This window comes from Galeopterus variegatus, unplaced genomic scaffold (assembly GCF_000696425.1).
Source record: "Galeopterus variegatus unplaced genomic scaffold, G_variegatus-3.0.2 Scaffold3593, whole genome shotgun sequence".
Classification (NCBI taxonomy): domain Eukaryota; kingdom Metazoa; phylum Chordata; class Mammalia; order Dermoptera; family Cynocephalidae; genus Galeopterus; species Galeopterus variegatus.
The window spans coordinates 112056-127692 of record NW_007729704.1 but is presented as its reverse complement, the minus strand read 5'-3'; the positions used below and the strand labels follow the sequence as shown (position 1 = coordinate 127692).

Genomic DNA, 15637 nt, shown 5'->3' with positions numbered 1-15637 from the left:
GGGGCCCGGCCCGCCCTCCCCCATCGCCCTGCCGCCTCTCAGGGCCAGCAACGCTGCCGCCGCAGCCCACACGGTGAGACCCAGGCCACGGGGGGCCGGGGGCCGGGAGATGGAGGGCGGGAGGGGTTCCAGGCCGAAACACCGGACTTGTGGGGTTCCGAGGGAGGTCGAAGTGCGAGCAGCCCCACGCCCCTGGCTAGTGGCCTCTCTTCGACGCCGCCCTCTGTAACTTGGGCGAGCCCAAAGCTGCAGCCACAAAGGAAGATTCGTGGCGTGGGCCCCTCACTTCCCCTCCGGAGCCCGCCCACCCCTGAGCTCCTCTTCCTCGGAACTTCCTCCTTGCCGCTTTCCTTCTTTTTCCTTTTTCTTCTTCCTTGCTTCCCAGAGCTCCCTTCCCTGACCGGGTAAACATCTCCCCCCTACCCCCCCGTGGCTAGTGGGTATTTATAGAAACAGATATGTGTTAGGGGACAGCCAAGCCGTCTTGCCCGGAAAATCGATCCCCCAAAGAGCCTGGGAGGCCTGGCTCCAGCCAGCAGGAGCACCGCCAATTGTCCCCCGCGTGTGTAAGCATGTTTTATGAGGGCTACAGGTTTGAGCACAGCAGAAATCGTAATTAACATTAACAAAAATAAGAGCCACAGCAGCAGTCAAAACAAAACAAGCCACCCTGCAAGATTCTGCAGTTGGACATTATTTAGAAGGAAAGGGCCAGCTTTGCTTTGTAGATGGGAAGGGCACCTGATAGGTGCTGTGGTCCCTCAGGGCGGAGAGGGAGGTGAGAGCCCATCGTGGGACTGGTAGCTGCGGAGGTTGGCAACTGGATTCGACTTCAGCCGAGTACCTTTTATCAGCTCCCAGGGATGGTGACTGCCAGCCTAGAGGAGATGTGCCCTTGGAGGAGGTGATGGTTTCTGAGGACTTTTTTGCAATGAGATCTTCCAGAGGAACTACCTGAGATGGTTCTGTGTGAGGGATGCTAGGGATATGGTTTTGTTTGCCAAGTGAATGTGGAGTTCTTGTAGAAAAGGCCATTTCTAGCCTAAAGAGGAGCAACTCTGGGGGTCACGTGTCATGAGGAAACGAAACTGGTTTATCAGGGGAGGATTTGTGATTGGTTGTCCAGTCTGTAGTTGTCCTGGGAAGGCGTTTGCAGGTTTCAGAGGAAAATGTTTTGTTGTTGTTATTCATTCCCACCCCCGTCTTCCCCCCGACATGTCTAGTCCCAGGGGCTGGGAATCGACTACATAGAAATTAACTGGTCTGTGTTGGATTGTGAATGGTAGGAAGAGTCTGTCCTAGGATGGATGATTCTGTAAATTACTGGTAAATGTTCTTGTCACAGTGACGTTTTAGTTAAGAACTGCCATTGGTTTTAGGAGTTTGGATTTTTTTGTTTGGTTTGGCATCATCTGACAATTTGGAAACTATAACATCCAGTATTTTTCCATGTTTTGATGTAATCACATGACGTGGTGTGAACTGGAAAAGAAATATTTGGTTTGCATCAGGATTCCAATTATGTAAGGATGGGCTTTGCTTGATCTGAGCCTCTTTACAATTCAAATAGGTAATGAAATTAGAGAAAACAAGTCTCCACTGGAAGAATAGCCTGTGATGTACCAGAAAAGGAAAGATGTGAATGTGCTTCTCAGTACTCCAAATGATGGATGCCTGTGTTTTGCTGTAGTATGTGCTTGATTTACTTATTTTCAACTTAAGTGTAAACGTCAGTATGCTGTTAATTATCAGATGCTTGGTTTTGAAAGTTGAATTTGGGTTTTGATTCTTGTTTAGTTTTGATTTTATTTTTATAACATTACAGACTTCATAGGATAGGCAAGTTTAAAAGGACTACAGAATATCTGGTCCTATTCTTTCATTTACAGATGAGGAAACAGACTTGGACAAGTTCACTGATTTGGTTAAGATTCCCTAGCCAATTCATCTCAGGGCTGCAGCCCACACCTGAAGTCTATCTTTAACATACTGCTTGACACCACTAATTGTAGGAAATCGTGTTAGCTTCATTAAAAGTGCAAGAACCTTTGCAGATCCATATTCCCATATGACTGTCAGGTTTTTTATAAGTTTTTAGTTTTTAATTTCAGAGCAGTTACACCTGGGAAGAATTATTTGAGAATGAGTGGGGGGCGGGGGGAAAGGCCATTGAGAAGAGGAAAATGATCTTATTAGAGGAGCTTGCCCATATTTTCCTTTCTAAATGACATAGTTGGAAGGTAAAGTATATGATTATGAACTTTGGAATTTATTTAGTTCATTGCCCCTTTGTTTTCTGTCTCTATGCATATATTATTTTATACTTTAGTCATTTAGTTTATTTCTGTTTGTCTTAAAAGTGTACCAAATAACTGTCTTGATTCCTATTAGTTTTTTTAATGTTGTATAGAGATATTAATATATATTTTAAATTTCAAAATATTAATATGTATCACCTTCATAACTTGTTTTAATGTGTAAAGTTCTCTCCAGTTACCAGTTTTATCCTTATAAAATAGTTGGAATTAAAGAAGAATTAAAATTTACATTTAAAAAAAATAGCAATATTTTGGAAAAGAAAAAGTAGACATTTGACTCAGGGCCACATGGACCGTTAGTATGTTTGACGAGGAGCTAAAATTCCAGTCTTTTTGGACTCAATTCTATTCCCATAACACTACACCACAATTCTAAGATGACTTAGGAGAAGTTTTAAAATGCCCAGGAATACTAGCACAGTGAAATATTTGATTTTTGTCATTTTATTATTGGAAAAAATTAAAACCACCAAACTGGTTAGACTATTGTTCTTTCATAATTTTTAATGCTAAAATAATGGTTGGCTAGTTAGTTCAGTTGATTAGAACACAGCCTTGTAACACCAAGGTCAAGAGTTCAAGATCCTTGTACTGGCCAGCTGCCAGGAAAAAAAAAACAACTAAAATATTTCATGGTCAGAGAAGTCGTTTTCAAGTCTCTCAGCTCTAACCCATAAATTGTAGGTATTTTAGCAATTGCATTCATTCAGTGTATATTTTTAAATGTGACACACACTGTGCTAGACATTTGCAAATAGGAATAAGCCACAATCTCAGACTTCAGGAGGCTTAGCGAGAGTGAGAGGTTTCTAATATCCTTGAGTTTATAATGTGGTCCTGGCATATGTATTGCGGAAATGTTCTGGCTTTTCTAGGCACCCCCCCTCCCACCCCTTTTATAGATCGGTTAATTGTGCTTTTGAGTTTGGTTGTGATTTTAGAGTCCTACAGTGCTTGAGACCCAAAATCCTTTTAATAAAGCCCCTCAAATGAATCTCTTTAACATCTGGAAAGTTTTTAAGATTCCATGCACTGCTTTTAAGCATTTAGATGATGTGTCTGCTACAGGTACTTTTTAACCAGCTGTCCTTTGCCTCCAAATCTTAGCTAATGTACCCCAAGCCTAATGCCTTGGGACTTAGGTCACCAGGGATGTATCCCAATTCCCAGGGTGTTGACCTCATATTTTCTTATAAAGGTATGAAATGTTCTTCTCAAGAATGACTCCAAAAGATGCAACAGGGATTTATTGACATGTGTTTTTCTATTCAACAGGTATTTATTGAATGCTTACTATATTCCTGGGTTTATGTTAATAGGGACTTACAAAGATAAGAGGAGACACCACCACCCCCTGAATTGCTTACAGCCAAGAGTATGCATCTGATGTTTAAATAGTTACAGTAAAATAAGTGTTACAATATAGCAGTGCTCTATAAGTACCGAAGGAGCTGTTTAGTAGGTTGGGAAAGTTTTAAGAGTTCAGCCAGGCATTGAAGAATGAGTAGGAGTTTTTCACCTAGAATTGGGAAGGAAGGAGATTCTAAGCAGCATTTGAAAAAGACAGTAATAATATCTCATTTGCTAAAGGCTATTCTAAGCACTTTACACATATTACCTTATTTAAAACTCCTAATAGCCCTAATGAGGTAGCTTTGTTACGTTCTTTTTGCAGAAAAAGACACTGAGGTTCAGAGAGATTAAATAAATTGCACAAGGCCACACAGTTAGTTAGTGGTGGAGCTGGATTCATTTCATGTGTGTTTAACTGCACATTCCTGGGCTCCTAACCCTTATGAAACATGATCTCACCAAAAGCAGAGGAGTGTAAAATAGCATGGCATTTCCATGGATCCTGGGGAATCCAGTTAATTCCTCTCAGAGAGAAGGGTACCAGCAGTGTAGATGACACTGGAAGGGCTCGGATCACTTAGGCTTACCATTTTAGATCCTTGTGTTCTTCCTGGTAAGTTCTTGTAACGGCTGTGGAAATGGGTGCAGCTGTGGTCCTTAAGCAAAAGCAAGAGCAGTCACAGATTGGCACTTTTAAGTGGTAACTATAGAAACACTATCTCTAGGAGAAGAGATTTGAGGAATTCTAGACTTAAAAGCAGGGGGGAATGCTGTGAAGCTGCTTCCGTTGTCCCAGTGAAAGACAACAGGAGTGAGGCGCACTGATGGAAGGGCGTGGGGTAGATAGAAACACTGAGGCTTCATGATGATTTGGGAAGGTGAGGGAGACCTTGAGGATATTTTCGAGGTACACAGTGCTGAGGATTCCCAGGTGTACAGTCTGGAGGTGAAGCCTTTTGTTTTATCAAAAATTGAGGATTATGGGAGGAAGAAACAATTTTGGTAGAAAAACAGTTAAGTTTGTGGGACCTGTGGGAAAGGTAGCTGGTCAATAGTTGGACACGTGGGCCTTGAGCTCAGGAGACATAGGTTTGGCAGGTCTGAGCTGGAGGGGAAGATGGACAGATGTCAGCCCTGGGTGGTAGCTGAACCCCTGGCTGTGGCCAGGATCAACCAGGGAGAGTGAGTGGAGTTAGATATCAAAGAATCAAGGCTTGAACGTTGGGGAGACCTTGAACCCACATAAGGGTAGGTGAACTAGTTGGTGATACTGCAAAAGAGACCAAGAGAAGGCAATTGGAGAGACAGGAGGTGGTCCAGTTTATTGGCAAACTCTCTTTCGTTTTAGTTACTAAATCATTTGTGATTATGTTTTAAATTGTGCAAAATGTAAAAATTGCCATAGCAAATGTGGAAGTGAGTTTCTGATGCTCAAAAAGTTTTACTTTGCTGTCTTTTTATCTTTAAGCCCCAAGTTTAACTCTGTCTCTAATGAATCTTCATGCTTTTTATAGCATGTATACGGATAATGTAGGTTTTTCTTGTGAAATATCTCCACCTTGCCCTGAAGAGTGTGGTTCAGTAGGAGAGAGTTATTTCCAATTTTAGGTCCTTTTATTCCCCAGTATTTTAAAGACCCATAGTTGAGAGGAAAGGATATAGAGAACAAGGCTTGGGAAGAAAAGCAATGGACAAGCCTGTACCATTTTTATATATGCCCCAAACTTTCCTAATTCATTGTTATGGACTGCCCTGTCTTTGGCATAGAACGAGGATAAATAACCTGTAGAATATAAGGTTGCCTTGCATGGAGTATCATCCATGAGTTTATCAAAAGAGCTCAACTGGAAGTCTTCTAAAAATCTTTCTGAGAAATATAATCCCTGAATCTGTGGTGTCATACTCAGGCCCAAGTACTACCTTCTGCTTTGCTTTAGAGGCGAGCAAAGAGAAAGCTTACTCTGCAGGCAGTCATTGTGTGTGTCACATGTCGGTTAAAGAAAATGAAAGTCTTGGTCTAGTGAGAAGGACTTGGAATTATTTTTTTATAACCCAGGTGTTCACAAACCATTTCTCAAATTACTATGTTACATATACAGACTACGTCTACCCTTTTAGTAATATATAAAGCCCAAAAGGTAGGGTTTAGAAGGGGATACGAGAAAAAAATGCTGATGGCAGAGGACTTCAGCTAGTTGATTGTAAACTCCCAGAGGGCAGGGACTCTGCCACTTCTGTGGTTAGATATCTGCTAATACTAGTTGAATGAATGAGGTGGATTGTATATGACAAATTGAACTTTAAGGTTTCATATAAAAATCACCTAGCAGTCTGCTTTAAGATTTGTGGTTGTCTGAGACTGGCAAGAATTCCTAACTGGGAGGGGATCCTGGCTGCTGGTCTTCTCCCACCCCTACCTCTTAACAATGATAGTGCTTGAAATGATGGGCTGGGGGCCCCTGGGTTTACACCATCAGTTTTGTTTGAATAGGAATGTTCAGGAGTGGCATGGGTGCCTGAAATAGAAATGGCTACTTTGGATTCCTTTTTGGAAAGTTAAAAATCCCAGCAGCCCATACATGTCTTAAGAGAGCTGAGCTGTTGACCAAAGGCCCAAAACAGTGTGGTGGTTGCTTGGTTTGTTGGGCTGAATGGCTTTAAATGGTCATTACGGTTAATAAAGACTAGAAATTTAAAAAAGTAGGTTAGGGGTTTACAAGATACTACTGTGCATATCTACATGGGAATCTTTCAAGCCTGAAAGCACAGTTTTCTTTGTCACTGGATCATGTATGTTCCTAGGTTTTATCAGATTTCAGAGGAAAGGGGAAATATTGGCAATGAAGTATTTTCAAAATAAAGCTAGATATTGGGGAAAGAATAGTGAACAAGACAGATGTGGTCCTTGTCTTCTATTAATAAAGTACCAAATGAAGTGTGAGCAGTGCTGTGATCGGGGGGTGGGGGAGCCAGTGTAGAGTCTTATGTGCTCATGCTTTTTCTGTGGTTTATTCCATTTTTATGTCAAGTATGGACTGAGTGGAACATCTATGATGAACCAGGCCCTGGACTAAGTGTTAGGTATAGTATGATGAACAAGAAAGATAGGGTCTCTGCCTCCATGAGGAACTTACTCAGGTACCCCGAACATGTTTAGCAAACTGCCTGTCTACTAGGCATGGCATTTATGAGGTCCTTTTCTCAGGATCTCATGTTTTATAGCGTTATCCAGGCCACTGATCTCTTTTCCTTTATTTTGTCAGAGCTTGTCAGCATCATATCCACTCCCCCTGCCAATGTGTCCATGAGGTTTCTTTCTTCCATTTAGTCAACCTGATTTTGGCTGTGAATTCAAGCCAAATTGGATTTGTAAAGGTGGGGGGTGGGCAATAGGGGCCGACATAAAATATTGCATTTGAACACACTCTTATGTTCTGTTTATGTTTCTTGTCTGAATTCCAGATTGGTGGCAGTAAGCACACAATGAATGATCACCTGCATGTTGGCAGCCACAGCCACGGACAGATCCAGGTTCAGCAGCTGTTTGAGGATAACAGTAACAAGCGGACAGTGCTCACAACACAACCAAATGGGCTTACAACAGTGGGCAAAACAGGCTTGCCGGTGGTGCCAGAGCGGCAGCTGGAGAGCATCCATAGACGGCAGGGGAGCTCCACCTCTCTGAAGTCCATGGAAGGCATGGGAAAGGTGAAAGCCACCCCCATGACACCTGAACAAGCAATGAAGCAATACATGCAAAAATTAACAGCCTTTGAACACCATGAGATTTTCAGCTACCCTGAAATCTATTTCTTGGGTCCAAATGCAAAGAAGCGCCAGGGCATGACAGGTGGGCCCAACAACGGTGGCTATGATGATGACCAGGGATCATATGTGCAGGTGCCCCACGATCATGTGGCTTACAGGTACGAGGTCCTCAAGGTCATTGGAAAGGGGAGCTTTGGGCAGGTGGTCAAGGCCTATGATCACAAAGTCCACCAGCACGTGGCCCTGAAGATGGTGCGGAATGAGAAGCGCTTCCATCGGCAGGCGGCGGAGGAGATCCGAATTCTGGAACACCTGCGGAAGCAGGACAAGGACAACACCATGAACGTCATCCACATGCTGGAGAATTTCACCTTCCGCAACCACATATGCATGACGTTTGAGCTGCTGAGCATGAACCTTTATGAGCTCATCAAGAAGAATAAATTTCAGGGCTTCAGCCTGCCTTTGGTTCGCAAGTTTGCCCACTCGATTCTGCAGTGCTTGGATGCTTTGCACAAAAACAGAATAATTCACTGTGACCTTAAGCCCGAGAACATTTTGTTAAAGCAGCAGGGTAGAAGCGGTATTAAAGTGATTGATTTTGGCTCCAGTTGTTACGAGCATCAGCGTGTCTACACGTACATTCAGTCGCGTTTTTACCGGGCTCCAGAAGTGATCCTTGGGGCCAGGTATGGCATGCCCATTGATATGTGGAGCCTGGGCTGCATTTTAGCAGAGCTCCTGACAGGTTACCCCCTCTTGCCTGGGGAAGATGAAGGGGACCAACTGGCATGTATGATTGAACTTCTGGGCATGCCCTCCCAGAAACTGCTCGATGCATCCAAACGAGCCAAAAATTTTGTGAGCTCCAAGGGTTATCCCCGTTACTGCACTGTTACAACTCTCTCAGATGGCTCTGTGGTCCTCAATGGAGGCCGTTCCCGGAGGGGGAAACTGAGGGGCCCACCAGAGAGCAGAGAGTGGGGAAATGCACTGAAGGGGTGTGATGATCCCCTTTTCCTTGACTTCTTAAAACAGTGTTTGGAGTGGGATCCTGCAGTTCGCATGACCCCTGGCCAGGCTTTGCGGCATCCCTGGCTGAGGAGGCGGTTGCCAAAGCCTCCAACTGGGGAGAAGACGTCAGCGAAAAGGATAACTGAGAGCACCGGTGCTATCACGTCGATTTCCAAGTTACCTCCACCTTCCAGCTCAGCTTCCAAACTGAGGACTAATTTGGCACAAATGACAGATGCCAATGGGAATATTCAGCAGAGGACAGTGTTGCCAAAACTTGTTAGCTGAGCTTGAGTCCCCTGATGCTGGTAATCTGAAAGATACGTCATTGCTGAGCCTTATTGGGTTGAAAAGAAGTAGCTCAGACCTGTTTTTATTTGCTCAATAACTCGACTGATTTGTATCTTTTCAGCACTTAATTTTATTGTAAGAAAGTTGTTCATTTTGTTTTTATAAAATACATGGGGACAATGCTTTAAGTTTTTATACTTTCTGAAACTGTTTTTGTGTTCTAAAAGTACGATGAGCCTTACTGTATTTAGTGTGGCAGAGTAATAACATCAGTGGCAGGCCATTGATAACTTCATGACTGCCGCACATTTACAGATTGGTGTCAAAGACGTTCACTTTGTTTTTATGGTTCATATTATATTCTCCCCAGGGTGGTGGCCCCTGAAGGCCTTCCTTCTCTCTCCATACTCCAGGTTCATGCACAGGGATAGCACGTCCTGCTTCCATTTTCCATAAATTAATCTGTGTGGTGGTGGTGGTGGGAGGAGAATGTTCAGGAGGAAAAATTCTAAGAAAAACCGCACCTTCAAGATTTTTTTTTTCCCCTGAAGAAGTGCTCAAGCAAGTGCAAAATAAGATTCCCTAAGGCTTAAATTGCCCCGTTAGCATTCTGACATTCTAAAAGCTGGAAAGGCAGCTTTTAGTGGATAAATGGAAAGGGAAACGTGTGTACCTGCAAAATAAGATTCCCTAAGGCTTAAATTGCCCCGTTAGCATTCTGACATTCTAAAAGCTGGTAAGGCAGCTTTTAGTGGATAAATGGAAAGGGAAACGTGTGTACCGCCAGATTTTCTAATATGATCGGCGAGTTGTTTTGAAAAGAAGCCTCATGTCACAGAATTGATTTTGCACCTAAATTTAGAAACGTATTCCACAAACTCTTTCTCCCTTTCTTTTGCTTTCCTCCTCTCTGTTCCTCTTTTACCACACATCTGTTGCTTGCATTTAGTTTGTCTTCCTCTTCCAACTGTATATCCCAGACTGTTAATACAGAAAAGAGACATTTCAGCTGTGATTATGACCATCGTTTCATACCCCAATTTAAAAAAGAACAGCAGCCTAGCTACTTAAGATGGGGATTTCCATAGTTCCAAAGAAGATTTAGCAGATTAGAGTGAGTTCACACTTTTCAGGTGCCACCGTATGGTTCTCTTAGCCTGGGAAAGTATCGACTTTCTTTAAAAAGAAAAAGGGTTGAAAATCCTCTTGATGAGCAGAAGTCACTGTCGTTGTTCAGTAAGGCCAATTTTAACGACACATTTAAAGGAGGAAAAGTTCAACCTCAAGTTAAATGGTTTGACTTCTTTGTATCATTAGAAAAACCACAGAAATGGCATTCCTCTATTTTATTTCACTTTCTTTTGGATTGCACTGATTGTTTTTGTGGGAATGACACTTTATCTGGAAAAGTAACAGAGTTAGGTAAAAGAATATTTTCTTCTCTGAATAATAATTATTTTCACAGTGAAAATTTCAGTATTTTATCACTAGTGTATGAGCAGTGACATATATCAATTTCAAGGCACGTGGAGAAAGTTTTTTAGTATGTGCAATTTAATATAGAAAGATTCTGCCTGTTTGGACAATAGGTTTTGGGTAGTACAAATTAGAATAAATAATCTTTTATATGCACAGATATTATTGTATTGCCTGTAAATTGATTTACAAGTACTTAAAGCATGGTCCCCAGTGAGGCCAAGAAAGTTTCCAGTTATGTTCTTTTAATATTAATCCTACAGTTTCTCTTACTTTAAAAAAAAAAAAAAAGTAGTTTCGAACAAAACAGTTTACTTATCTTGAGGCTTTGTTGTTTGATGGTGGAAAAATGCTCAGGAAATATTTCAGATATTTGCCAAAAAACAGTAATAAGATTAGCTTATTAGTAAGATAGCGATATTGATATTTGCTTTTCTATTTAAGGGTGTCACTGAAAAATTAATTTGTACTTCTGTATTTAGAAATTATAGCTTCTGACCCCTACTCAAATTCTTTAGCATATTGTACACATTTCTGTGTAATCCTTGAGAGTGCAATAATATGGTATTAAGGTGCGTTTTAAATGATGCTTATTTGATGATACCCCCAATCAGTGGAATATAGGATTTAAAAATTTGTGTATTTATTAAGATCTTGGCTTAAAGGCATAAGAAGTGTAAGACTTGGTTTGGTGGCTTTGTTAAACAAGCCTCTTAATAATGGTTAGCTTCTTTAGCTCATTAAAATAAATAAAAGCATATAAAGCCTATTTTTCCCTTATAATGCTCCCCTTCCATTTCCATTCTCATTTTTACATTTGGGTTTAAATATAGGAACCTGAGGCTGCCATTATTAATTTCCCTATAAAATGATTATACATATGAAAATTTATAAATTTACAGTACTGCTTTTCTTTCCCCCACCACAGAAAACTGGTTCTTAAGATGTCAGCAATGCATTTGTGACAAGAGATTTGTGATTATTTCCAGTCACAGATGCAACCGGAAACTTCTAAGCCAAACTATAATGTGCAGTGCTGTGGGGCTTTTTTTTTTTTCCCCAAATGTAGTGAGATTTCCTTTACTCACAAGAGCCGTCACATTTCCACATTTAGTGATAGAGCTGCTTTTTAAAAATCCTAGCTTGATTATAATGTCAAAAAAAGAAAAATGTTGCATCTTCATGATTTTAAAACATAAAGAAATGAAGGGCTCTGATAGGCTCCTAGGAGTTGGCTTGGAAACAGTCCTTGGTCTCACAGGTTACCACTGTCTAGGGATGTCTAAGCTGTTTTCAGATTTAGGAATAGCACAGTGTTGTCTTGTCTTTGGTTGCAGTTTCATTTGGCTCTGTTTCTTGCACCACCAGAGTGTTCATTACCACTTAAGTGTATTGCTACAACAGTGGAACAACAGAGTGATGCAAGACTGTAGATTAACAGTAGAGGAGAAATCGTGCTCTTAGTGTTAACAATGTGCCTTTTGTTCTCAATGCCATGTTGTAGGGCATACATTTTTTTTGCCTCTTTAACTCTTTGAATACTAGGCAGTAAGGATGGAACCCACCTCTGCAAAGATACATCTGTCTTAAATATCTAGTTACAGGCCTTAATATAGAAACCATAAGGCATGAATCATCATCAGGCACTGGAAAAGGTAACCATCAGTTAGTTACACAGGGAATTCCTATGTTTAAGGGGTTAAAGGTGGTCTTCATTGTATCTTAACACCAGACTGATTTTTAAATGATATTTCTTTTATTATGTTAACACTAGACAAAAATTAACTGTATTTGTAAAAATTTACCTCAAACCATTTAATTTTATAGTGTGATTAATCCCAGGGCATTTGGTATGAACCAAAGTGCATTCCTTTTATATGTGCCTGGCTCTAGTAAGAATGGCCAGGGATTTTTACAATTTGGGTGCAAGGCACTTAAGCCACTTTTAAACTTAATGGGTGGTTTGGAGTCATGTTAAATGACTCCATCAGAATGTTAGGAAACACTTTAGGCATCAGTAGCATTGGGCCATATTGGAATCTTAAAATAAAAGTGTGAATTATTTTAAAGAGAGCATTCATTTTTGTAATTTTTTTCATCAAAAATATTTCTGGTAAGCAGAAGACTTTTTAAAAAAACTGATTTGGTTGGTAAAGGTTTTAATATTGCCCAACATAATGCTGTGGTAGCATTAAAAAAAAAAGTATTTGTGAACTCTTCATTTCTTAGGGGCTTGTACATCTCTCTGCTATGAACATATATAAAGTTAATTGTAATTATACTCAGCTCAACTGCTACAGTTTATGTCTAGGCAGTGGCTTGGGTTTTTATCGAGCAACAACTTAGACACGTGACTGTAATATGCTGCAACTGTGTGTACTGAAAATATGTGAAAATGGTTGAATGTGGACTGTGTATATACGTATGTAAAAATTTCTGTGAGATGCTGCTGTCGCCACTTAACATAAGATATGTTCTAGTGGATTTTAATCCTAGTGGCCAGTTCTATGATACTGTATGTATTGTACAGCTGATGACAGGAGTAAGACTGTTTAGTGAATATTTGTTAAATTTTATTGTTGTGGCCAGAGATAATTTCAGAATAAAATTTTAATGTCCTACCTTACTTTTCTCCCCTTTTCTAACTACAATTTAACTCCTGATCTGTTTCTGATATTATTCTTGATCTGTTTGCCTGGAGAGGGTTTAGAATGCTAAATAGTTACTATATCAGTGTCCTGAGAAGTTAAAATAATTCATATCATTCTACAGGTTTGTTCATAAGCAATAATGTAATTATTAGTTCACTGTAAATATGCAGTTCCAAGTAAGACAGACTAAAGTTTTAGTAGGCAGCTCTTGCTTTTCTTAGGATATTCTGTTTATCTTTAATATTTTTATGTTAATTTTTCTTTATATGCCTCTGCCATGTTCTCTATCATGCTAGAGCTTCAAGTCTTTTTTATTTTAACCTTCAAGGTGGTAGTTAAGCTGCGGGAGCAGAATCTATCAATTATTCCCCACCAGTCTTCATCCTTTCCTATGCACAGGTTCTGGCAAATCATCATGGGCTCTCACAGGCTTCACCCCATGCTTTTTAATGCTTATTATGCTTCTGCAGTTTTTGTACTTGGTGGTCTCTGTGGTTCACATTTTGGGGTTTTTAGTGTCTCCTCTTGTCATGGCTGGGTCAGAAAATAAGGCCTGTGAACTGCAGCCAGCTCATGATGTGTCAAGTTCAGTTAACACCAAGCTAAGAGTTTACTTACAGATGACAGCAAGCAGATGCTCTAGTAATTTGTCAGACATTGCAGGGATATTATGTAGACAAATATTTCCCTCTTGTGGAAAGAACTACCTCACATTTTTATTTACATCCCTCCTGCCACCAACAGCTGAGGATTTACTTAGTGTGGCTTCCTGCATCAATAGTGAGATATGCTAAAACAAGGGAATACTATAAGAGTTCTCAAGCCCAGCCTTTGTCTTACAGCCGATGCCACAGATTTCCATTATTTCTTATTTTGCTTCTCAAAGTTCATGCTCAGTGCAAATAAACAAGCCCTCACCCCCACCCCCCAAATATACATATATATAGTTAGAAGGAAATGTTTTGAGATGTGCATTTTGTTTAAAGTTGAAAGTTGGTGCTAAAGCAGCAATTTAAATTTAAAATTTATTGTCCAGATCTGACTTAGAGCAGATTATAGTTTCCACTCATTCCTTTTATCATGTCTTTCAAAACTCTTTCTTAAATTGATTAATGCTATATTCTGTTTGAATCTCTATCATCTTTTCCCTTTTAGAATCAACAATACAAATATTCTTGGAACTCCAATTCCCTTCAGACTAGTACTAGAGAATGTTTTGAGCTGACATTGGTATTGGTTTTTTAAAGAAGGGGAAATTGGTTTGATTTCTTTCTGTTTTGGCAAGAGAGCATTGAGAGGAATTTGAAGAAGGGTTTTTTGTGTTTTTTTTATAATAAAGTTTGAATTACACTGTGTTTCCTTTGGGCCATTAGGCAAATAAACACTTGTCATTAGTGATAGTTAACACTGTCCAAAATGAAAAATGACTGCCAGTGTGTTGCACATACATAAGAAAATTGCATCTTACTGCGAAGTCTTTGGTTTATTTGGTTTGACTTTGGCTTACTGTTTTACTATGGCACATCATTGTGTGTGGTACATTTCATGTGTACTGTAGGTGGAGGGTGGGGGTGAGACATAATTGCCATTCTCTAGCATCTCAAGGAAGTTTAATGAGATAACTTGAATTAATATTTACTCTTCCAAAGAAAGCTGACATTTTAGGAGTATTAACTAGTCATCTATAATAAGGAGCAGCAAGGATGTATTATAAGTGTATCACATGTTCCAGAGAGCGTTGCTCCTTACAAAGAAAGCTCCTTCACAGATCTTATGGTTTTTGTATGAACATCAGTTCAGCCTTGTACATCCTTGGGAGCAGTAATTATCCTCACTTGGTATTTGAGGAAATGAGGTGACTTGCTCCAAAGTGACTTTGCACAAGCACTGCAAAGTTTTTGGCTTAGGTTGTAATCAGACAATTTTGGTGTTAGTAGAGGAAAATCCCTAATAATACATGGCACACAAAAATTTAGAAAGGGGGGAGATTTGAGCTAGCAATGGGCATTTCTATTATTTAAATAAATTATCAGTTTTCAAGAATGTTTTTCAAATGAGAGAAACCAAAAAACTGAGGACTAGAGCATCTTACTCTCTAGGTGCGCCTAAGAACTTTAAATGCACGTCTACACACCCTCAGTTAGTTTGTGAAAGAGCGGCTTCTCATATTGCCATTTGTGGGAGGATAATTATAGTAGATTAATTCTTTATTTTCTGTGTTTTTAAAATATGTTTTTACATTTGAATGTATGAAAATATTATTTTTGACACTTTACTAATTCTCAGGGATTAAAAGTTAAATTTTACTGATTGTAGCAACAGGTAAATCTCTTAAATTTAAATTTACTCAGGTTTCCTATCCTTTGCCTCCATATTTAAGAAAATATAGAACGCCTGCCAAGGAAATATATAAAAATAAAAATTTCAAATACAATTTTAAAATACCGTATTGTAAATAAACCAACTTTACAAACTAAAATATTGTGTCTTTCCTTTGTATCCCAAATTATGTCTCCTCCTAAGCTTGAGAAGTTTTAAATGTCAAGACTATTTCTTCATTTATAAAAATGAAGCGTGTTATTTACAAAACAAAAGGCCATGAATTGGCCCAGATCATTTAAACAAAAGCTTATTGGATTGTTTTTAGTTCTGGGGGAAATGCAATTAATTACAAGCAATTTATGTAGTAAAATAAGTATATGAGTAAATTTAGGCTAATTTGTCATCATTTAATATGAAGAATACTCCACTTAATCTCCCCTTTCC

The 15637-nt window shown here is 39.7% G+C and overlaps 1 protein-coding gene across 1 annotated transcript; it reads left to right on the top strand.

The window, feature by feature from the left end:
- Positions 1-6: 6 nt before the first annotated feature.
- DYRK2 (dual-specificity tyrosine-(Y)-phosphorylation regulated kinase 2) lies at positions 7-12846 on the top strand. The gene is made up of 3 exons (XM_008585493.1): positions 7-73; positions 7134-9321; positions 9430-12846. Exon 2 carries the CDS (start codon positions 7155-7157, stop codon positions 8739-8741), a length of 1587 nt encoding a protein of 528 aa, XP_008583715.1. The 5' UTR covers positions 7-73; positions 7134-7154; the 3' UTR covers positions 8742-9321; positions 9430-12846.
- The last annotated feature ends 2791 nt before the right edge of the window (positions 12847-15637 follow it).